Consider the following 24,532-nt stretch of genomic DNA (forward strand, 5'->3'; position numbering starts at 1 on the left):
TGACCTATTTACCTGTCTCCTGCCCCGTTACTTTCCCCCTCCTCCTGTCCCTCTGTGTCTGTTTGGAGCTGCTCCCCGCCCCCATCCATCTGGAGCCTGATTAGCACTGTGGTGCTTGGCAAGTGTTTGCTGAGCAGACAGACTTCTTCCTCCTTTTCAGATGAATGTCCGTTTCCTCACCTCTAGAACGGGTATAGCCACATTTGCCTTCCTATGGGTTGGGAAGGTTCTGTGACATCAGGCCATACAACGGGGAAAACCCATCCCCCAGAGTCAGCTTTGAATGGAAATGGAGCTTCATCTGCTCCTGCCTTCCTACCTCGATTAAGACTGGGGCTACCCCACTGCCTACGTGCGGTGCAGGGGAAGGTGAAGTATATTGCTTATACTGAGCCTGTCAGGTGAGAAATACATCCTATTTTGTTTGAGGCACTCGTGTTCTGAGTCTCAGTTGTGGAAACCCGACCTAACGCTCCCCGTGGGCCTGATGAATGTTCCTCGTTGAAGCCAATTTGAGTTGCATTTCCTCTTACTTTTAGTGAAAATCCCCCACAAAGGGAAGGTGGGGTCTTGCCCCTTGGGGTAAGTGTTCGTTTCCTATAGTGACTATAACTAATTACCCATAAATTGAGTGCCCCAGAGCAATGGAAATGGATTATTATTATTATTACTATTTTTGAGACAGAGTCTTGCTCTGTCACCCAGGCTGGAGTACAGTGATGCGATCTTGGCTTACTGCAACCTCCGCCTCCTGGGTTCAAGTGATTCTTCTGCCTCAGCCACCTGAGTAGGGGATTACAGGCACTGGTCACCATGCCCAACTAATTTTTTTTTCCTGTATTTTTAGTAGAGACGGAGATTCACCACGTTGGCCACGCTGGTCTCGAATGCCAAACCTCAAGTGGTCCACCCATCTTGGCCTCCCAAAGTGCTGGGTTACAGGCGTGAGCTACTGCGCCCAGCCATATTAATTAGTTTATAGTTCTGGAGGTCAGGAGACCAACATCAGCCTCATTGGGCTGAAATCAAGATGTTTGTTAGCTGGGCCATGCTTCTTCAAGAGGTTGTGGTGTAATAATCCTTTTGTTAGCTGGGCCATGCTTCTTCAAGAGGTTGTGGTGTAATAATCCTTTTTCTTGCTTTTTCTAGCCTCTGCAAATGTGTTCTTCTTTTTTTTTTTGAGACTCTCTTGTTGCCCAGGCTGGAGCGCAGTGGAGTGATCTAGGCTCATTGCAACCTCCACCTCCAAGTTCAAGCTATTCTCCTGCCTCAGTCTCCCGAGTAGCTGGGATTATAGGCATGCGCCACCACACCCAGCTAAATATTTTGTATTCTTAGTAGAGACGGGGTTTCTCCATGTTGGCCAGGCTGGTCTCAAACTCCTGACCTCGAATGATCTGCCTGCTTTGGTCTCCAAAAGTGCTGAGATTACAGGAGTGAGCCAATAACATGATGTTTTAAAATACATACACATGTGGAATGGTTCAGTTGCATCAATTAGCATATGCATTACCAAACCTGCATGTTTTTGGTGGTGAGAATACAAATTTTTTTTCTAAGTTATTTATTGATTTTAAACTGACAAATAGGCCAGGCATAGTGGCTCACACCTGTAATCCCAGCACTTTGGGAGACTGAAGCGGGTGGATCACCTGAAGGTCAGGAGTTTGAGATCAGTCTGACCAACATGGTGAAATTCTGTCTCTACTAAAAATACAAAAATTAGCCAGACTTGGTGGTGGGCACCTGTGTTCCCAGCTACTTGGAAGCCTGAGACAGGAGAATCACTTGAACCCAGGAGGTGGAGGTTGCAGTGAGCCGAGATGGTGCCATTGTACTCCAGCCTGGGTGACAGAGCAAGGCTCCACCCCAACCTGGGGAACAGAGGGAGAGACTCCATCTCAACAACAACAAAAAACCCCTAACACATAAAATACTACATATTTGTGACATTATATGACTTAATGTTTTAAAATATGTATATATTGTGGAGTGGGTAAAGTGAGCTAATTAACACATGTGTGCTTCACATACTTCTCTGTTTTGTGGTTAGAACACATTTTTTTTTTTTTTTTGAGACAGGGTCTCGCTTAGCCATCAGTTGCCAGGCTGGAGTGCAGTGGAGTGATCCTGGCTCACTGCAACCTCCGCCTCCCAGGTTCAAGCAATTCTCCTGCCTCAGCCTAGCTGAGACTACAGGAGTCCGCCACCACGCCCAGCTAACTTTTGTATTTTTCAGTAGAGGCAGGGTTTCATCATGTTGGCCAAGATGGTCTCAATCTTCTGACCTCATGATCCGCCCTCCTCAGCCTCCCAAAGTGCTGGAATTACAGGCATGAGCCACCGCGCCCGGCTGTAGAACACAAATTTTAAAATTGTTTATATATTTGGCTTACATTAACAAACAAAAATTACATGTATTTATGGTGTTCCATGTGAGTTTTAAAATATGTATTCGTTGTGGACTGTTTTAGCATCATGCCCGCCAAGTTGAGCATCATCTCACGTGCTTCTCTCATGGCCTTCTACCACGTTTTGTTGGTTCTAAGAGAGTCACGACCGGGCACGATGCCTCACGCCTGTAATCCCAGAATTTTGGGAGGCTGAGGTTGGCAGATCACCTGAGGTCAGGAGTTTGAGACCAGCCTGGCCAACATGGCGAAACCCCGTCTCTAGGAGTCCAGGGTCACAGTGAGCTATAAGCACTCCCTCCTGGGTGACAGAATGAGATCCTGCCTCTAAAAAAAAAAAAAAAAGTAGAGCTGGTGGAGAGGAAGAGAGATTGGTCAGTGGGTACACAGTTAGATGTAAGGTTGAAATTTTTTTTTTTACTTTTTAAAAAAAATAGAGATGAGGGCTCTGTGTTGACCAGGCTGGTCTCAAACTCCTGGTTTCAAGCAATCCTCTCATCTTAGCCTCCCAAAGTGCTAGGATTACAGGCATGAGCCACCATGCCTGGCCGGAAGTTCTAATTTTTGATAACAGAGTAGGGTGACTACTTGTTATCACAATATCTTATATAATTCAAAGTGGCTGGAAGAGAGAACTTGAAATGTCTCTAACATGTAGAAATGAGAAATACTCAAGGTAACCCCAAATAACCTGACTTGATCATTACACATTCTATGCATGCAACAGATACGACATGTATCTTGTAAACATCTAAACTGTTAGGGACCATTTTTTTTTCCCCTAGAGACAGAGTCTTGCTATGTTGCCAGGCTGGAGTGCAGTGGCTCTTTACAGGCACGATCCCACTACTGATCAGCATGGGAGTTTTGACCTGCTCCATTTCCAACCTGGGCCAGTTCACCCCTCCTTAGGCAAGCTGGTGGTCCCCCGCTTCTGGGAGGTCACCATATCGATGCCGAACTTAGTGGGGACACCTGATCAGCATGGTGCACTACAGCCCAGAACTCCTGGGCTCAAGCGATCCTCCAGCCTCAACCTCCCAAGTAGCTGGGACTTCAGGCACATGCCACCACCACCACAAGAACCAAGTTTTAAGAAACGAAGCCAACTCTATTTGAGTCCGAGCTGGTGACTCTCTCTCTCTCTCTTTTTTTTGAGGAACCTCGCTCTATCACCCAGGCTTGAGGGCAGTGGCACGATTTTGGCTCACACAACCTCTGCCTTTTGAGTTCAAGCAATTTTCCTGCCTCAGCCTCCTGAGTAACTGGGATTACAGGTGGGTGCCACCACACCCGGATAATTTTTGTATTTTTAGTAGAGACAGGGTTTGCCATGTTGGCCAGACTGGTCTCAAACTCCTGACCTCAAGTGATCTGCCTGACTTGGCCTCCCAAAGTGCTGGGATTACAAGTGTGGGCCACCATGCCCCACCAGTTGTCATTGTTCCTCCTGTGCATGAATCCAAACTGGGAGAAAGGCCATGTGTTTTTTTTTTTTTTTTTTGTGTGTGTGTGTGTGTGAGCACATGTGAGGTCTGGGGGCTTCCCCTCAAGATGAATTTGCATGTAATTTACTTTGAAGGGAAAAGGGAACTGAGAGAGCCCCAAGACACCCGAGTAGGAGGGACAGTGGGCAGAGGTTGCCAAGCCCTGGCTGCCACTTGTCAGTTTCCTTGTGTTAGACATGCATAATCTGTATACCAGTGCTGGGTACCCGGACCCACCAGGTAAAGCTTCAACCAGACTGGGACTGGGGCCCAGGTGTGGTCAGGACCCAGGGTACAGAATCCCCTCCACGGGGCAGCTGAGGCAGAGACCAGGGCTTGAGGGATGAAGGGAGGAGGGAATGGCTGGCTTTGACTTGCCTTTCCCCTGGAAGGGACCGTGGAGGAGGAGGAGGATGAGGAAGATGATGACTATGAGAACATGGCGCCTCCCTACAAGGACCTTCCTCCCAAGCCAGGTAAGAGGACTTTTTGGAGCATGACCTGGGGGGAATGCAGAGAAGAGGGTCTCCAGGGGGCGTTGGATGGGTATTGTAGACACATAGTCTCCTCTGTACCCAGCCCATGCCAGGCACCGTGCAACCCACACCCTGTCCAGGATAATCTGCCAGTCTGATGGCGGAGGTGGGTTTGGGCACAGCCTTGGTGAGCAGGGCTGAGAGAGGAGGGGTCAGGAGATTGGGGCAATCCTCAGGGGATTGAGGGCTCAATTAGAGGAAGAGACTTTGGGGTGGGACCTGAGGGATGAGTAGATATTTGTTTGTTTGTTTTTTGAGATGGAGTCTTACTCTGTTGCCCAGGCTGGAGTGCAATGGCGCAATCTCAGCTCCCTGCAACCTCTGCCTCCCGGGTTCAAGTGATTCTTGTGCCTCAGCCTCTTGAGTAGCTGGGATTACAGGTGCACACCACCACACCAGGCTAATTTTTTGTATGTGTAGTAGAGACGGGCTTTCACACTGTTAGCCAGGATGGTCTTGATCTCCTGACCTTGTGATCCACCCGCCTCAGCCTCCCAAAGTGCTGGGATTACAGGTATGAGCCACCGCGCTCAGCAAGTAGGTATTTCTTAAGAAGAGAAGTCCAGGAGAGAAGTGTTGGGTACAAAGTCCCTGAGTCACAAAAGCTGGTGCTTGCGAGACTGGGAGTGGACTGTGGGCTCGCTATCTCCTTACCTTTCCACCGCAAGTCCAGGCTTTATTTGTACTTGGATCTCAAACCCAAGGCATGGCACACGGTTCAGGAAGAGCCTGATGAGTGCTTATAAAAGTGGAGGGTTGGGCTGGTCGCAGTGGTGTGTGTCTCTAGTCTCGATGCTTTGGGAGGCCAAGGCAGGAGGATCGCTTGAGCACAGGAATTCTGGGTTATCGTGAACTATGTGATCAGGCGCCTGCACTAACATGCTGACATTTTGGGAGCAGGGGACCACCAGGTTGCCTAATGTGTCTGAGGAGGGGTTTCCAGGTTTGAAATGGGGCAGCTCGACACTCCCTAGCTTATCAGTCGTGAGACTGCTCCTGTGAGTAGCCACTGCATTCTGGCCTGGGCAGCATAGCGAGATCCCACTTACCAAAAAAAAAAAAAAAAAAAAGAATAGAAAATGAAAGTGGAAGCTTTTGAGGTTTTCCTGAGTTTACCGCCACCAGGGGCCCTGAGACCATGAGAGATCCCAGGGGCCCAAAACACAAAGTCCCTGAGATATGCCGATGGCCTGGTCTTCGGGTCCTTAGAAAGGGGCCATTCCACGAGGGCTGAGGCTGTGTATCACCGTCACTCAGTCCAGTGTGGGGCCCCCTGGGAGGCCCAGGAGTACGGTAGGACTTGCATGAGGCAGGAGGTGAACTGGGCTGTGTTTTTCTCCGCCCCATCTCCAACTTATGATCCCAATGTCACCCTCGAGCTCGGAGTCTTCATATATGACCCACCCATCCCAATCCCTTCTTCAGGGCCATGTCTCCTCCAAAAGCACAGTCCTGTCCCCACCGCAACATGCAGCCCCACATCCGCCCTCCAATCCAACTTCATCACCGTCTACTGTAACCCAGCCTCGACGCTCTTCCCATCCCCAAACCTGGCAAGGACTCTCTCCTTCACCCTAAGCACATCATGACCCTACCCCACACCCAACCCTGTCCCCAACTCATCTTCCATTTCATCCCACCCCACCCCAACAAAAATTCTCTCTTTTTTTTTTTTTTTTTATGAAGAGGGTGTTGAACAGGGACCAGACGACGTGGTCGGGCACGGAGGTCTCGCTTCGGATGTGGATCACGGTGGATATCGGGGGTGCAGGGTTGTGAGGCGCCCCCAGAGCAGCCACCTCATGTTCCTCTTTCAGCATCTCATAGTTCGGGGAACGGTTGGTGCTGGTGGGAGTGAAGAAGGTTTGGATGGTGTGGTTCATGGTATCCAGGGAAGACTGGCCGTGGTCGGGTTGCTGAGATGCTTCTCCCTAATTTTTTTTTTTTAACACGGGGTTTCACCATGTTGGCCAGGATGGTCTCGATCTCCTGACCATCTTCTGATCCACCCGCCTTGGCCTCCCAAAGTGTTGGAATTACAGGTGTGAGCCACAGCTCCTGGTAGAAGTTTTCATTATTTTATTTCATTTTTTGAGATAGAGTCTCATTTTGTTGCCCAGGCTGGAGTGCAGAGGCATGAACATGGCTCACTGCATCCACGACCTTCCAAACACAATCAATTCTCCCTCCCAAGTAGCCTTCCATGTAGCTGGGACTACAGGCGTGCACCATCACACCCAACTAACTTGTATTTTTGTTTTTTGGTATTTTTTTGAGATGGAGTCTCACTCTGTCACTCAGGCTGGAGTGCAGCGGCACCATCTCAGCTCACTGTAACCTCCACCTTCCAGGTTCAAGCAATTATCCTGCCTCAGCCTCCCAAGTAGCTGAGATTACAGACATGCACCACCACACTCAGCTAACTTTTGCATTTTTAGTTGAGACAGGGTCTCACCGTGTTGGCCAGGCTGGTCTCAAACTGCTGATCTCAGGGGATCTGCCTGCCTCAGCCTCCCAAAGTGTTGGGATTACAAGTGTGAGCCACCACACCCAGCCTATTTTTTGTAGAGAAGGGGCTTCACCATGTTGCCTGGGCTGGCTTCAAACTCCTGAGCTCAAGTGGTCCACCCGCCTCAGCCTCCCAAAGTGCTAGGATTACAGGTGTCAGCCACTGCACCTGGCCTTTTCTTTCTTTCTTTCTTTCTTTTTGAGATGAAATTACACTCTGTTGCCCAGGCTGGGGTACAGTGGCATGATCTCAGCTCACTGCAACCTCCACCTCCTGGGTTCAAGGCAATTCTGCCTTAGCCTCCTGGGTAGCTGGGATTACAGGTGCACGCCACCACACCCAGCTAATTTTTATATTTTTAGTAGACACGGAGTTTCACTATGTTAGCCAGGCTGGTTTCGAACGCCTGACCTCATGATCCGACCAACTCAGCCTCCCAAAGTGCTGAGATTACAAGCGTGAGCCATTGCGCCCGGCCCTTATTTTTTGATATAGGCACTTATAGCTATAAACTTCCCTCTTAGTATTGCTTTCACTGTACCCTATAGGTTTTAGTATGTCATATTTCCATTATCATTTATTTCAATAAATTTTTCTTTTCTTTTTTTTTTGAGATGGAGTCTCGCTCTGTTGCCTGGCTGGAGTGCAGTGGCGCGATCTACGGTCACTGCAACCTCTGCCTCCCAGGTTCAAGTGATTCTCCTGCTTCAGCCTCCCGAGTAGCTGGGATTACAGGTGCGCATCACCACGCCAAGCTAATTTTTGTATTTTTAATAGGGACGGGGTTGGTTTCATCATGTTGGTCAGGATGGTCTCAAACTCCTGAACTTGTGATCTGTCCAGCTTGGCCTCCCAAGGGGCTGGGATTACAGGCATGAGCCATTGCGCCCGGCCTTCTTCTTCTTTTTAAAGAGTGGGGTCTTCCTCTGTTGCCCAGGCTGGAGTGTAGTAGTGCAATCATGGCTCACTGCCACGTCAACCTTCTGGGCTCAAGCAATCCTCCCACCTGAGCCTCCTGAAAGTTGGGGCTACAGGTGTGCACCACCATGCCTGGATGGCTTTTTCTAAAATTTTTTGCAGAGATAGGGTCTTGCTATGTTGCCTAGGCTGGTCTTGAACTCCTGGCCTCAAGCAATCCTCCTGCCTTGCCCTCTCAAAGTGCTGGGGTTATAGGTGTAAGCCACCATGTGCAGCCTATTTCTATGTCTCTTTACTGGTTTATTGTCAGTCTGATGGTGGAGGTGGGTTTGGGCACAGCCTTGGTAAGCAGGGCTGAGAAAGGAGGAGTCAGGAGATTGGCAAAATCCTTTGGGATTTAGGGCTCAATTAGAGGAAGGGACTTTGGGCTGGGACTTGAGGGACCAATAGATATTTCTTTTCTTTTCTTTTCTTTTTTTTTTTTTTTGAGACAGAGTCTCACTCTGTTGCCCAGGCTGGAGTTCAGTGGTGTGATCTCAGCTCACTGCAACCTCCACCTCCCCATCTAGATTGAAGGAAGGAGCTTATCCATCTCTTCTACCTAGGGCTTGGTGCTCTGTAGGGGAGCTCAGCTGGGGTTGGAGGGGAGTGTGGTCATTGCTTCTTCTATGTGTGAATCTAAACTCCAGAGAAAGACGCGCGCGTGCGTGTGTGTGTGTGTGTTTGTGTGAGGTCTGGGGCTTCCCTCCTAGATGGATTCGCATGTACTTGACTTTGAAAGGAAAGAGAAACAGACAGATGCTTTAGACACCTGAGTAGGAGGGACAAGCCCTGGCTGCCTCTTCTTATGTTCCTTGTGTTAGCTGTAGCCACGCACAACCTGTATACTATCGCTGGGTGTCCAGACCCACCAGGTAAGGCCCTGGCCATGCTGGGGCCCAGGTGTGGTCAGGACCCAGGGTACAGAATCCTCTCCATGGGGCAGCTGAGGCAGAGACCAGGGCTTGAGGGATGGAGGGAGGAGGGAATAGCTGGGCTCTGACTTGCCTTTCCCCTGGAAGGGACCATGGAGGAGGAGGAGGGGGATGACTATGAGAACTCAGCACCTCCCTACAAGGACCTTCCTCCCAAGCCAGGTAAGAGGACTTTTTGGAGTGTAACCTGGGGGAATACAGGGAGCAGGTTCTCCAGGGGGCGTTGGGTGGGCACTGTAGACACACAGTCTCCTCTGTACTCAGCCCATGCTGGGCACCATGCCAGGAGGATCTGCCAATCTGATGGAGGAGGCAGTTCTGGGCACAGCCATGGTGAGCAGGGCAGAGAGGAGGAGTCAGGAAATTGACAAAATCCTTGGGGGTTTGAGGGCTCAATTAGAGGAGGGACTTTAAGGCGGGACTTGAGGGATGAGTAAACATTTCTTTCTTTTTTTTTTTTTTGAGATGGAGTCTCCTTCTGTTACCAGGCTGGAGTGCAGTGGCATGATCGTGGCTCACTGCAACCTCTGCCTCCCGGGTTCAAGTGATTCTCCTGCTTCAGCCTCCCTAGTAGCTGGAACTACAAGCTCGTGCCACCGTGCCCAGTTAATTTTTTTTTTTTTTTGTATTTTTAGTCGAGATGTGGTTTCACCATGTTGGCCAGGCTGGTCTGGATCTCCTGACCTCATGATCTGCCCACCTTAGCCTCCCAAAGTGCTGGGATTACAGGTGTGAGCCAACGTGCCTGGCCTGACATGTCTTTTTCTTTTTTCTTTTTGAGACAGAATCTCACTCTGTCGCCCAGGCTAGAGTTCAGTGATGCGATTTTGGCTCACTGCAACCTCAGCTCCTGGGCTCAAGTGATTTTCCTGCCTCAACTTCCTGAGTAGCTGGCCTTACAGGTGCCCACCGCCATGCCCGGCTAATTTTTGTATTTTTAGTAGAGACGGGGTTTCACCATGTTGGCTAGGCTGGCCTCGAACTTCTGACCTCAGGTGATCCTCCCGCCTTGGCCTCCCAAAGTGCTGGGATTACAGGCGTGAGGCACCGCGGCTGGCCGAGTAGACATTTATTCAGAAGAGAAGCACAGGAGAGAATTGTTGGCTGCAAAGTCCTGAGTCACAAAAGCTGGTGCTTGAGAAACTGGGAGTGGATTGTGGGCTCCTCAATCTCCTGCCATTATCACCAAAAGCCCAGGGTTTTATTTAGGCTTGGGTCTCAGTAAACCCCAAGGCATGGCCCAGGGTTCAGTAAGAGTCTGATCCGAGGATGTCACAGTGGAGGTTTGGGCTGGTTGCAGTGTGGTGTGTGTCTGTAGTCCCACTGCTTTGGGAGGCCAAGGTGGGAAGATCAGTTGGCCAGGAGTTCACTGGAGGCCAGGAGTTTGAGACCAGCTTGGGAAATATAGCAAAACCCCCATCTCCACCAAAAAAAAAAAAAAAAAAGTGGATGTTTGGGCCAGGCAGGGTGACTCATGCTTGTCATTCTAGCACTTTGGGAAGCCAAGGTGGGAGGATCGATAGAACCGCAGAATAGAGACCAGCTCTGGTAACACAATGAGACCCCCAGCTACACAACAAAAAAATTTTTTTTTTCAAATTAAGAAAATTAGCCAGTTGTGGTGATGTGTGCTTGTTGTCCCAGCTTCCCAGGAGGCCCAGATGGTAGGATTGCTAGAGCCCAGGAGTTCAAGGCTGCAGTGAGCTATGATGGCACCACTGCACTCCAGTCTGGTGATAGAGCAAGGCACTGTCTTTAAAAAATAAAATAGGCCAGGCACAGTGGCTCATGCCTGTAATCTCAGCACTTTGGGAGGCTGAGAGGGGCAGATCACAAGGTCAGGAGTTCGAGACTATCCTGGCCAACATGGTGAAATCCTGTCACTGCTAAAAATATAAAAAATTAGCTAGGCGTGGTGGTGGGTGCCTGTTATCTCAGTGACTCAGGAGACTGAGGCAGGAGAATCGCTTGAACCTGGGAGGCAGAGGTTGCAATGAGTCGAGATTGTGCACTCCAGCCTGGTGACAGAGCGAGACTCCTCAAAAAAATATGTAGCTGGGCACAGTGGCTCATGCCTGTAATCCCAGCACTTTGGAAGGCTGAGGTGGATGGATCACTTGAGGTCAGGAGTTTGAAATCAGCTTGGCCAACATGGCAAAATCCCAAAATACAAAAGTTATCCGGGCATAGTAGCAAACCCCTGTAATCCCAGTTACTTGGGAGGCTGAGGCAGAATTGCTTGAACTCAGGGGGTGGAGGTTGCAGTGAGACAAGATGGTGCCACTGCGCTCTAGTCTGGGCAACAGAGTAAGACTCCATCTCAAATAAATAAGTAAGTAAGTAAGTAAATAAAGGGAGATACCCAGGCAATACATGTTGGTTGGTTACTCTAGCTTAATCCCATCTCCATCCCTCATCCCAATTCCATTCTCACGTCTAACCCCATGTCTAAGCCAATCTCCAACCCTCCACTGCAGTCCTAACCCTGTTTCCATCTCTTCCTTTCAACGCGTTCCCATCCTCAGCCCAGCCCTTACCCTGAGCTTCTCTTCTCCAGGTTCAGTTGCTCCACCAAGACCTCCACGGGCAGGTGAGTTTGTGCTGAGGGTGTAGGAGAATGAGAGATGGCTTTGCCATGCTCTGGGCCTGAACAACTATTCCTCCCTCCTCAGAAAAGAAAACAGAGAAACCCCCACTTCCTCACAAGCCCCGGCAGACGACAGGTGATAGCTGAGGGCTGGGGTCATCCTGCTCACCTGGCTGAAGTCCTTCTTGGAATGACTTTCTCATCTCTTCCAGGACTGGACCTTGCCACTGTCACCTGCACACCTCCTCAACTGGGTGAGCGGTGGGAAGACCCTTCAAGGAGCCTAAGAGGTGACACCTGGAAGTTTCCTTTCAATCACCATTTTTTTTTTTTTTTTTGAGACAGAGTCTCACTTTGTCATCCAGGTTGGAGTGCAGTAGCGCTATCTGGCTCACTGCAACCTCCACCTCCCGGGTTCAAGTGATTCTCCTGCTTCAGCCTCCTGGGTAGCTGGGACTAACAGGCAAGAGCCACCATGCCAGGCTGATTTTTATATTTTTAGTAGAGATGGGATTTCACCATGTTGGCCAGGCTGGTCTCGAACTCCTGACCTCAAGTGATCCACCCGCCATGGCCTCCTAAAATGCTAGGATTACAGGCATGAACCACTGTGCCAGCCAGCCCCCTAAATTCTGACCAGAGCATAAAGTAGAGGTTGTTGATCTTGGAAGACAGTCTTTCAGCATCTTCGGAATAAATCTCTCTACCCCTTTCTCCCAGCAGTGGATCTTGAGCCTTCTCCATTGCAGCCACCCCTGGCCGGTAAGTTCTCATGCCCTGCAGGTGTCCTCCTGTTTCCCCTCTGACAGTGGCTACTGTATTTGATTGAGACGTATGGCTCTACATTGAGACCCTGAGTCAGAAAAACTTCTCCTTTAAGAAGCTGCTCCTTCAGGACCTGCTGCATTGTTCTGAGTTAGTCTAGTAAGCACTACTCTAAGTAAGAAAGACAGCTCTTCATTGAGATCAGAGTTTGCAAACATGTATTGTCCTTCTGAGGACTGGAGGTATGTGGTTGTTTTGTTTTTGATATGATGATGGTACTTATGGTTCTGTTGGTGATTGTGATGGAAGGATGAGGAAGGAGATGATGGAAAGGAAGACGATGGTTGGTGGTGGTAAAGATGGTGGAGGCAGTGATGATGGCGTTGGTGCTGATGGTGATGGTGGAGTTAGGGATAATGGTGGTGATGGTGGAGGTAGTGATGGTGTTGGTAATCATGGAAGTAATGATGTTAGTGATGATGGTATTGTTGGTACTGATGATGGTGGTGATAGTGGAGTTAGTGATGGTGATAGTGGGATGGTGATGGTGATGGTGGTAGTGATGGTATTGGTGGTGATGGTGGTGGTGGTGATGATGGAGGTAGTACAGGTGTTAGTGGGATGGTGATGGTGATAGTGGTGGTAGTGATGGTGTTGGTGGTGATGGTAGAGGTAGTGATGGCATTGTTGATAATGACAATGTTGGTGATGATGGTGATAGTGAAGGCAGTGATGGTGTGGGGGATGATAGTGCTATTGGTAGTGATGATGGTGGTGATGGTGGAGGTAGTGATGTTGGTAGTGATGATGGTGGTGATGGTGGAGGCAGTGATGGTGTTGGTAGTGGTGATGATGATGATGGTGGAGGTAGTGATGGTGTTGGTAGTGATGATGGTGGTGATGGTGGAGGCAGTGATGGCGTTGGTAGTGGTGATGATGATGGTGGAGGTAGTGATGGTGTTGGTAGTGATGATGGTGGTGATGGTGGAGGCAGTGATGGTGTTGGTAGTGATGATGGTGGTGATGGTGGAGGCAGTGATGGCGTTGGTAGTGGTGATGATGATGATGGTGGAGGTAGTGATGGTGTTGGTAGTGATGATGGTGGTGATGGTGGAGGCAGTGATGGCGTTGGTAGTGGTGATGATGATGGTGGAGGTAGTGATGGTGTTGGTAGTGATGATGGTGGTGATGGTGGAGGCAGTGATGGTGTTGGTAGTGGTGATGATAATGATGGTGGAGGTAGTGATGGTGTTGGTAGTGATGGTGGTGATGGTGGAGGCAGTGATGGTGTTGGTAGTGGTGATGATGATTATGGTGGAGGTAGTGATGGTGTTGGTAGTGATGATGGTGGTGATGGTGGAGGCAGTGATGGTGTTGGTAGTGGTGATGATGATGATGGTGGAGGTAGTGATATGTTGGTAGTGTTGATGGTGGAGGTAGTGATGGTGTTGGTAGTGATGATGGTGGTATGGTGGAGGCAGTGATGGTGTTGTTGGTAGTGATGATGGGGTGATGGTGGAGGTAGTGATGGTGTTGGTAATGATGATGGTGGTGATGGTGGAGGTAGTGATGGCGTTGGTTGTGATGATGGTGGTGATGGTGGAGGTAGTGATGGTGTTGGTAGTGATTATGGTGGTGATGGTGGAGGCAGTGATGGTGTTGTTGGTAGTGATGATGGTGGTGATGGTGGAGGTAGTGATGATGGTGTTGGTAGTGATTATGGTGGTGATGGTGTTGTTGATAGTCATGATTTTGGTGATGGTGTTGGTAGTGATGATGGTGGTGATGGTGGAGGTAGTGATGGTGTTGGTAATGATATGGTAGTGATGGTGGAGGTAGTGATGGTATTGTTGGTAGGGATGATGATGGTGATGGTGGAAGTAGTGATGGTATTGGTAACGACCATATTAAAAAAAAGGAAACTGTTCTTCTCTGAGTGTGGTCCAAATCTCCAGAAACTCAGGGTGTCTGCTTGCATAAGATATGGGAAATGTTCTCTGCTCTGGAAGCCGGGGTCCACAAGCTTCCTTGACCTAGGAGCAACTTAGGTAGGGGCTTCTTGAGAGTAGGGAAGATGCATCGTAGATTCTAAGAACAAAGCTGGGTCCAAGTCATGCCTAATTTCACTAAGCCTCACCTTACTCAATTTCAAAATGGGAATAATACTTATAATATACATTATAAGGATGAGATTCCAGTAAGATAAGAAGGATGTAGGTTGGGGTTACGGTGGCTCACACCTCTAATCCCAGCACTTTGAGAGGCTGCAGCAGGGAGGATTGCTTGAGGCCAAGAGTTCATGACCAGCCTGTGCAACATGGCAAGACCCCCATCTACAAAAAAAAAATAATAAATTAGCTGGGCCTAGGGGCACACACCTGAAGACCTAGCTACTTGAGAGGCTGAGGTGGGAGGATTGCTTGAGCCCAGGAGTTAGAGGTTGCATGAGCTATAATTGTGCCACTGCACTCCAGCCTAGAAGACAGAGTGAAACCTTGTTTCAAGAAGGAAAGAAGGAAAAAGAGAAGGATGCAACATGATGCTTAGCGCACAGTAAATGCATCAAAAGGACCCTGAGCCTCCCCAGGGTTCACTCTCCTAACCTTCTCTTGCTGACCTCATCTGCTGAAGCAGTCATGACTACAGATTTCTGCCCCCTGCTCTTGGAGAAAGGCTTAAGGGTCTCTTCCTCACTCTCTGAAGTCCCAGTACCAGTCTCTCTGTCCCCATCCCCACTCCCCGGCAGCTCCAGTGCCCTGGCTCAGTCAGACATCTGGAGGTCCTGGGTGTTGCCAGAAGAGGCTGATAGTGTGCCTATGTCTGCTGGTGGTGACTTCCCTGATCCTGAGCTGCTTTGGTCTCATTGTGACCCTGACTAAGTGTGAGTAGGGTCAGGATGGGACATGGGGAGATACTGGGGAGGGTGCACAGGAGGACCTGGGCTCAGTTTGGACTCTTGCTCATAGATGAGGAGTTGGTGAAAGAACTGAGACTGTTAAGCTTTCAGCAGATGACGTGGCGAGCAAATGGTGAGTGCTTTCACCCATTCCTTCATGCCGTTCCTATTGAGCCTTAACCCAATGCTCAGATCCAACTCCAAGATCCACCCTCATCCCCGTCTGCTGGGCACTGTGCTAGATAGCAGGGGGGTAAAATGGTAACCACGTCAGACACAGCCCCTGTCCCTGTGAGGTGTGATGCGTGTGTATGTGCCCTGACCTCCACTGTCCAATATGGTGGCCACAAGCCTCATGTGGCTGTTGAATATTTGAAATGTTGCCAGTCCAAATGGAGATGTGGTCTATGTATAAAATACACACTGGGCCAGGTACAGTGGCATCTGCCTGTAATCCCAGCACTTTTTCTTTCTTTCATTTGTAATTTTTTTTTTTTTGAGATAGAGTCTTGCTCTGTCACTAGGTTGGAGTGCAGTGCCGTGATCTCGGCTCACTGCAACCTCCGCCTCCTGTATTCAAGCGATTCTCCTGCCTCAGCCTCCAGAGTAGCTGGAACTACAGTCATGCGCCATCATGCCTGGCTAAATTTTGTATTTTTAGTAGAGACGGGGTTTTACCCTGTTGGCCAGGCTGGTCTCAAACTCCTGGCCTCAGGTGATCCACCTGCCCCAGCCTCCCAAAGTGCTGGGGTTATGGGCATGAGTCACCATGCCCCATCTAGCAAGACCATGTTCCTACAAAGAATAAAAAAAAATTAGCCAGGCATGGTGTTGTGTGCCTGTAGTCCTAGCTACTCAGGAACCTGAGGTGGGAGGATCCCTTGAGGCCAGGAGGTGGAGGTTGCAATGAACCACCATCACATCACCGCACTCCAGCCTGTGGGATGGAGCAGGACTCTGTCTAAAAAAAATAAAATAAAGGATCCAGACATCCGAGCTCATTCTACTTTGATCTCAAGCTTTTCTGAGTTTTCCCTCCACTCTTATAGGCTTTGCCAGCTCACTGCAACATACTCGCTATTTTTGCTTTCTTTTTTAGTTTTTTTTTTTTTTTTTGAGACAGAGTCTCACTCTGTTGCTCAGGCTGGAGCGCAGTGGTGTGATCTTGACTCACTGCAACTTCTGCCTCTGGGGTTCAAGCGATTCTCCTGCCTCAGCCTCCTGAGTAGCTGGGATTACAGGCATGCATCACCACACCCAGCTAATTTTTGTATTTTTATTAGAGACGGGGTTTTACCATGTTGGCCAGGCTGGTCTTGAACTCTTGATATCAAATGATCTGCCTTCCTTGGCCTCCCAAAGTGCTGGGATTACAGGCTTGAGCCACCACACCCAGCCTGCATCTTTGCTTTTAAGATAGTCCTTGGCTGGTGGGCTTCTTCCTCACTTCATGGTTATCAAATCACTTTTTTCCTTTGTTTTATTTATTTATTTATTTGAGATGGCATTTCGCTCTTGTTGCCCAGGCTGGAGTGCAATGGCGTGATCTCGGCTCACCACAACCTCCACCTCCCTGGTTCAAGTGATTCTCCTGCCTCAGCCTCCCTGGTAGCTGGGACTACAGGCGTGTTCTGGCACTCTCGGCTAAGTTTTTGTATTTTTGGTAGGGACGAGGTTTCACCATGTTAACTAGGATGATCTCAATCGCCTGACCTCGTGATCTGCCTGCCTCGGCCTCCCAAAGTTCTGGGATTACAGGCGTGAGCCACCGCGCCCGGCATTGTCTTCCTTTAAAACCCACTTACCCCAGGGTGCCCACCATCCTTACTCTTCCCCAGGTCCCAGGGATTGATCCGTCCTCTGAGCCATTCTTGGATTCTGAGCACTGTACATGTGGTTTTTGAGCTCAAGCATGACCCGCTGGAATGTGGACACAGTGGGGAGCGCAAACTTTGCTTCTCTGTGATGTGTCTGCAGTCCGTGGTGGATGGATGGGGTGGGTTCTGAGTCTCTAACCCTCAAGCCCATCCCTTCTGACAGTGACTGGCATGGCAGGGCTAGCTGGCCTGAAGCATGACATTGACCGTGTAAGAGCTGACACCAACCAGTCCCTGGTGGAACTTTGGAGCTTATTAGGTGAGTGAGACTTGGGTAATTGCCCAGGGACAGGGGCCATGGCAGAGCTGGCACATTACATTACTCCACTGAAGTGATTCTCAGTGCAGTCTATGTGAATGGTGCTACCCTGGAGTTGAGCAGTGTACAGCCTGCACAACTGTATGTGGCATACAATGTACATGGCTCAGGCTCTGGGGCCATCCTGACAGCATCCTGTCTGGTTCCCAGACTGCTCCCGAGTTACCTGTCCTGAAGGTTGGCTCCCCTTTGAGAGCAAGTGTTACTACTTCTCCCCAAGCACGAAGTCATGGGATGGAGCCCGGATGTTCTGCCAGGAAAATTACTCACACTTGGTCATCATCAATAGTTTTGCTGAGCACGTGAGTTGTTCCCACTGGATCTTTGAGAACCTTCAGGGGCAGCCTGCTTCTCTTTCAGGATGCACACATCCCTCCCTTCCCTGGGTGGCGGGAACTAGAATTACTTTTTAGTTACTAAAACTTTAGCATCAAGCTCTTCCTAAGATAGCATCTTGCAGAAGTTAAGAAGATATGCTTTGTTTTTGAGTTTGAATTCTGAGTGTGTTGATTTAACCTCTACAAGTTTCAAGGTTAATTCAATATTGTATTATCTCTAATGTGAAAATACAATAATGAATACCTGTTAGGTAGCACTTTCTATTTTTCAGCTTGTATTCCAAATGCTTTGTATCTTACATTCATGAACATAGGCAATTCTCATGACAACCTGTAAATTAGTATGTCAGTCAGAAGATGTTATTTTATGATGCATTAACAGACAGTCTCCATAGCCCAACGGAGAATGTAGATGAGGCAGCCGGGTGCGGTGGCTCACGCCTGTAATCCCAGCACTTTGGGAGGCCAAGGTGGGCGGATCATGAGGTCAGGATTTCAAGACCAGCTTGGCCAACATGGTGAAACCCCGTCTCTACTAAAAATACAAAAATTAGCTGGATGTGGTGGTGGGTCCCTGTAATCCCAGCTACTTGGGAGTGAGAGGCAGGAGAATCGTTTTGAACCCAGGAGGCGGAGGTTGCAGTGAGCCGAGATTGCACCATTGCACTCCAGCCTGAGCAGAGACTCTGTCTCAAAAAAGAGTAGATGAGACAAATCATACATCGATATTAGAGTTTCCGCTTGTTTTTGCTCACAAAGAAGTCACACATACACCCCTATCTTTTAAGGTGGTAGGGAAATAAGTCTCACCTGTGTGCAACCGGAAGGAGAACTGGACTATTCGTAAACAGCTTTACTGACTTCCTACTACAATTTAGGAAGTATCACTATTTGTACACAGCGTGTATCATCCGTACTTCACAGCTGAGGAAACCGAGGTACAGGGCGCTTCAGCAACTTGCCTGTGGTCACTTACACCTAGAGGGATTTGAGCCTGGGTAGCTGGCTTTCAGGTCCGTGGTCTTGAGCATAGGCATACCACTACAGCATGGTTTATGTCTTCTTTTCTTCTGTTTTTTAGAGATAAGGTCTCACTCTGTCACTCAAGCTGGAACGAAGTGGTATAATCATAGCTCATTGCAGCCTCAAACTCCTAGGCTCAAGCAGTTCTCTCCTCACCCTCCTGAGTAGCTAGGGCTACCAGGCACTTGTCACTGTACCCAGAAACTTATTTTTACTTTTATAGAGACAGGGCCATGCTGTGTTGCCTAGGTTCATGGTTTATGTTTTCTAATCATTTTACTTTTTTTTTTTTTTTTGAGACAGTCTCACTCTGCCACCTTGGCTCACTGCAGTCTCCTCCTCCCAGGTTCAAGTGATTCTCCTGTCTCAGCCTCCTGAGCAGCTGGGACTACAGGTGCGCACCACCACACCCAGATAATTTTTGTATCTTTAGTAGAGATGGGGTTTCACCATGTTGGCCAGGATGGTCTCGATCTCTCGACCTTGTGATCTGCCCGCCTCATCCTCCCGAAGCGCTCGGACTACAGGTGTGAGGCATCGCACCCAGGCCCATTTTACTTTTAATTTATTTATCTCATTATATTTAAAAATAAAATGTCATTATATATATTTTTCCAGACAGTATATAGTTGGGTTTGGGTTTTTAAAATCTGATCTGACATTCTCTGGCTTTTAATTGGTGTTTTCATTTATTTATTTATGTGTTTTGGGAGACGGGGTCTCACTTTGTCACCCAGGCTGGGGTGCAGTGGCACAATCTTGGCTCACTGCAGCCCCGCCTCAGCCCCCCCAACAAAGTAGCTGGGACTACAGGTGCGCGCCACCACACCCAGCTAAGTTTTAAAATTTTTTGTAGAGACGAGGTTTCTCCATGTTGCCCAGGCTGGTCTGGAACTCCTGACCTCAAATGATCCATTCGCCTCTGCCTCCCAAAATGTTGGGATTACAGGCATGAGCCACTGTACTCAGCCTAATAGGTATTTTTAGACCATGTACATTTAATATAATTACTGATTGGGTTAGATTTAGGTCTGTCATCTTATTATTTTCCTGTATGTCTCTTCTGTTTTTTATATCTCTGTTTCATAGCATTATTTGTATGAGTAGTTAAACAGGGTTTTGTTTTTTTTTTGAGACGGAGTCTTGTTTTGTCGCCTAGGCTGGAGTGCGGCTGCACGATTTTAGCTCACTGCAACCTCTGCCTCCTGGGTTCAAGCGATTCTCCGGAGTAGCTGGGATTACAGGTGTGCACCACCACGCCTGGCTAATTTTTGTATTTTCAGTAGAGACGGTTTCACCATGTTGGCCAGGCTGGTCTTCAACTCCTTACCTCAGGTGATCTGCCTGCCTCGGCCTCCCAAAGTGTTGGGATTATAGGCATGAGCCACCGTGCCTGGCCAAAACAGGGCTTTTGAAGGAATTAAATTAGATAGTGTAAATGGGGCAGGTACAAATCATATTCCCTAACTCAGTTTCACAAGAAGTACAACTACGTTTCCTTTAAATTACTCATTTTCGTTTCTCTCTTGAGTTCTCATTCTACTAGGCTGGTGGACGTTTACTCTCAGTCAATCGGGGTCCCTCATTTTACTTCCAAATGGGGGCAGCTTTTATGGGGTCAAGGTGGAGGTGCACACACATCGGGTCCTTGCTGTCTTCACTCCGAACTGGTATCTACGAGGACATCGACAGACCGAATGATCCTGGGAAAGTTACTTAACCTCTCTGTGCCTCAATTTTCTCATCTACAAAATGGGCATAATGATAATTCCTGCTTCAGTGAGTCATGATAAGGATCCAATGAGGCAATTTGTGCAAAGAAGCATAGCTCACTTTGTTTTTTTTCTGAGACGGAGTCTTGCTCTGTTGCCCAGGCTGGAGTGCAGTAGCATGATCTTGGCTCACTGAAGCTTCCACCTTCCAGGTTCAGGCAATCCTTCTGCTTCAGCCTTTCAGGTAACTGTGACTGCAGGGCAGGTACCACCACTCCCGGCTAAGTTTTGTATTTTTTTTCAGTAGAGTTGAGGCGTCACCATGTTGGCCAGGCTGCTCTCTAGCTCCTGACCTCAAGTGATCAGCCCCCCTTGACCTCCTGAAGTGGTGGGATTACAGAGGTGAGCCACCACACCCATAGCTCACGTCTGAATTCATTAATTCAACCAACATTTCCTGAGCACTTACTATGTGCTGAAGACTATTCTACATATTGAGAATCCAGCAATGACCAAGACACATGAGTTCCCTCTTCTTTTTTTTTTGAAATGGAGTTTCACTCTTGTTACCCAGGCTAGAGTGCAATGGCATGATCACTGCAACCTCTGCCTCCCAGGTTCAAGCAATTCTGCTGCCTCAGCCTCCTGAGTAGCTGGGATTACAGGCACATGGCACCACACCCAGCTGATTTTTGTATTTTTAGTAGAGATGGGGTTTCTCCATGTTGGTCAGGCTGGTCTCGAACTCTCTTGACCTCAGATGATCTGTCCGCCTCGGCCTCCTATAGTGCTGGGATTACAGGTGTGAGCCACTGCGCCCGGCCAAATTCCCTCTTCTTAAACTGCTCTGATTTTGGTTCATTGAAATGGCAGGGACTCTAAATGTTAGAGAGTCTTCTGTTTTTCTGCGACTCAGTCTTTTGGACAACTCTTCCATCACCAAAGCCTTTTGGGCCTAGAGGTCTTTTCTTGCTGTTCTTGGGCACAAGAGATCTTTCTGCTCCTTCTATCCCCTTCTGGGGTCTAAGATACCATGAGGCCTTCTAAGCCTCCATCTAACCTGATGGGTCAGGAACCCTTTCCGCTTTCTGATTTCCTGTCCCCTCCCTGGGACTTTACCCAGGAAATAGTGCCCAGGCCCCTTCTGCTTTTTAGAGTCTCTAAACCCACCTGGGGTTTTTACCATCGCCTGGTGCTTGCCGGAAATGAGATGCCGGATTCTTCTCTCTGGGACTTGTGGTCTCCACATCTATTACTTCCTTCCCATGGTGGCCTTACCTCTCCACATTTTATTTTTTTTCTCAAAGCAGAAATTTTATTGGTCACATTCTTTGAACACAATGGATATAAATACAGGATTATATATATACTTTTTTTTTACAAAAATTTCAATCACCTTAAACATGTTTAAATTCAGCTGGCCATGGTGGCTCACACCTGTAATCCCAGCACTTTGGGAGGCCGAGGCAGGTGCATCACCTGAGGTCAGGAGTTCGAGACAAGCCTGACCAACATGGTGAAACCCTGACTCTACTAAAAATATAAAAATGAGCTGGGCGTGGTGGCGAGCACCTGTAGTCCCAGCTACTTGGGAGGCTGATGCAGGAGAATCGCTTGAACCTGGGAGGCGGAGGGTGCAGTGAGCTGAGATCACACCACTGCACTCTAGCCTGCGGGGCAGAGCAAGACTCTGTCTCAAAAAAAGAAATGATTTTTTTTTAAAGTCACTAAATAACTTTGGTTCAAAGAAGAAATTGAAACTGCAAATAAATAAAAGCAGACATGAATTGGCATTGTCTACAGTAGAACATATGAAATAGATTCTAGTAAAAATTCTTAAAACACAAAGAATTCCAGGATGTAAAAAGCTGGGACGAGTGTTACTCACATCCAAACAGGAACAACAGCCAGGAAACTACAAAATCATAACTTTTCCTAAACTCATTATATAACTGAGATCATAGGGCAATCAACGTCTAAAATGGGCTGGGCGGGGTAGTTCACACCTGTAATCCCAGCACTTTGACCTCCCCATATTTTAAGGAATCTTGGTTTGGTGATAAGTTGGGTGAGTGAGTTGTGATTTGCATATGGTAAAAGGCACAGGTCTTTGGTGTATGTTCAGTGAACTTTGACAAATGCATACACCTGTGTAACTGTGAAACTAACCAATATTTGTAATCTTTCCACCACCTTAGAAAGTTTTTTCATATCCTTTTTCTAGTAATCCCTCCCTGCCCGTGACTGCAACCACTGGTCTGATTTCTTTCTTTTTTTTTTTTTCGAGCTAGAGTCTCACACTGTTGCCTGGGCTGGAGTGCAATGGCACGATCTCGGCTCACCACAACCTCCGCCTCCCAGGTTCAAGCAATTCTCCTGCCTCAGCCTCTTGTGTATCTGGGATTACAGGCACCTGCCACCACGCCTGTCTAATTTTTGTGTTTTTAGTAGAGATGGGGTTTCACTATGTTGCCCAGGATGGTCTCAGTCTCTTGACCTCGTGATCTGCCCACCTGGGCCTCCCAAAGTGCTGGTATTACAGGTGTGAGCCACCATGCCTAGGCACACTGGTCTGATTTCTTTCGCCGTAAGTTAGTTTGCCTGGAGAGGAGTTGCTTCTAACTATATTTTCTTCCCCATCATTAATCTTTGACATAAGTCCTTTCTTGTCTTCCAAAGGTCTGGGATTTTGATTTTTTTTTTTTTTTTTGAGACGGAGTTTTGCTCTTGTTGCCCAGGCTGGCATACAATGGTGAGATCTCAGCTCACTGCAATCTCCGTCTCCTGGGTTCAAGCGATTCTCCTGCCTCAGCCATCCGAGTAGCTAGGATTATAGGCATGCACCACCAAGCCCAGCTAATTTTGTATTTTTAGTAGAGACGGGGTTTCTCCCTATTGGTCAGGCTGGTCTTGAACGCCCAACCTCAGGTGATCTGCCCACCTTGGCCTCCCAAAGTGCTGGGATTACAGGCGTGAGCCACCACGCCCTGCCAGGATTTTGATTGTTTTTCGGGACAGGTTCTTGCTCTGTTGTCCAGGCTGGAGTGTGGTGCATTCATGGCTCACTGCAGCCTTGAACTCTTGGGCTTAAAGGATCCTTCCACCTCAGCCTCCTGAGTGGCTGGGACTATAGGTATGCACCATCATGTCTGACTAATTCTTTAAAATTTTTGTAGAGACGGGGTCTCAGTATGTTGCTCAGGCTAGTCTCGAACTCCTGGGCTCAAGTGAGCCTCCCTCCTTGGCTACTGGGGTTACAGGTATGAGGCAGTTTGTGAAGGATCTGGGCTTTTGAAATACCAAAGCCAGGAAACTGACTTTTCCTCTTCCTTCTTTCTTTCCCTGAAGCAACAAACTCCTGTGCTGTTGGATGCCGATTAAGGCTACAGGTGGGGCAAAAGTGCAAGAGAAACCAAAAAACATCAGTTATTATTGCTAAAAATGTCACTTACATGTTATAATGCTAAATACTAAGATATTACAGTATGAGGCCAGGCACAGCAATCCTAGCTGTAATCCTAGCTCTTTGGGAGATTAGAGCCTGCAATCCTAGTTCTTTGGGAGACTTACAGTGACCTTTGGGAGGCTGCAGTGAGCCATGATTGCACCACTGCACCCCAGCCTGGGTGACAGAGTGAGACTCCGTCTCAAAAAAAAAAATTAATCCTCACAACACTACCAGGAGGTAGCTAATGTTAACTCATTTTACAGATGAGGAAACTGAGGCACAGAGCAGTTCACAGATTGCATGAGAGAAAGTAGCACAATTATTCCCATCACACATGCTACAGTGGGAGGATGGCGCTGGTCCTGTTCTGCATGTGATGGGGATGGGGACGGGGTTCGGGAGGTGACGTTCCCAAGCCCTAAATGTGTGGGACAGGGTAGGGGGTAGGTTCTCACCCCAAGGGTCATGTAGAGGAATGGCTGGCTAAATGGAGTTTGTATTTGCAGAATTTTGTGGCCAAAGCTCACGGCTCTCCACGGGTGTACTGGCTGGGGCTGAATGACAGGGAACAAGAAGGGGACTGGAGGTGGCTGGATGGGTCTCCTGTGACATTAAGGCAAGTGCCCAGGTTTCCTGGGGTGTCTCTGCTTCCTCTGATGGCCCTGATCATGGGGAGAGAAGAAGGTGATGGAGTACATGATTGAAGGAGTCAGGAGCTGGTTCTTACCAGTA

General features: G+C 48.4%; 1 protein-coding gene across 26 annotated transcripts in view; it reads left to right on the forward strand.

The window, feature by feature from the left end:
- CLEC17A (C-type lectin domain containing 17A) overlaps window positions 1-24,532 on the forward strand; it is a 36,692-nt gene that overhangs the window by 6,502 nt on the left and 5,658 nt on the right. For 4 of the 26 annotated variants that reach the window (XM_054249465.2, XM_054249464.2, XM_078360801.1 and 1 more), the window contains 11 exons: window positions 3,571-3,688; window positions 4,291-4,374; window positions 8,923-8,997; window positions 11,393-11,425; window positions 11,508-11,712; window positions 12,143-12,184; window positions 14,934-15,068; window positions 15,154-15,216; window positions 17,124-17,219; window positions 17,430-17,581; window positions 24,307-24,416. In XM_054249465.2, coding sequence (XP_054105440.2) covers window positions 4,312-4,374; window positions 8,923-8,997; window positions 11,393-11,425; window positions 11,508-11,712; window positions 12,143-12,184; window positions 14,934-15,068; window positions 15,154-15,216; window positions 17,124-17,219; window positions 17,430-17,581; window positions 24,307-24,416 — 974 coding nt within the window. In that variant the 5' untranslated portion in view covers window positions 3,571-3,688; window positions 4,291-4,311. Of the gene's footprint in view, window positions 1-3,570; window positions 3,689-4,290; window positions 4,375-8,922; window positions 8,998-11,392; window positions 11,426-11,507; window positions 11,713-12,142; window positions 12,185-14,933; window positions 15,069-15,153; window positions 15,217-17,123; window positions 17,220-17,429; window positions 17,582-18,943; window positions 19,035-24,306; window positions 24,417-24,532 lie in introns of all 26 variants that reach the window. The other 22 variants (XM_078360805.1, XM_078360804.1, XM_078360809.1 and 19 more) reach the window with 19 other exon arrangements.

Source organism: Callithrix jacchus, chromosome 22, assembly GCF_049354715.1.
Source record: "Callithrix jacchus isolate 240 chromosome 22, calJac240_pri, whole genome shotgun sequence".
Taxonomy (NCBI): domain Eukaryota; kingdom Metazoa; phylum Chordata; class Mammalia; order Primates; family Cebidae; genus Callithrix; species Callithrix jacchus.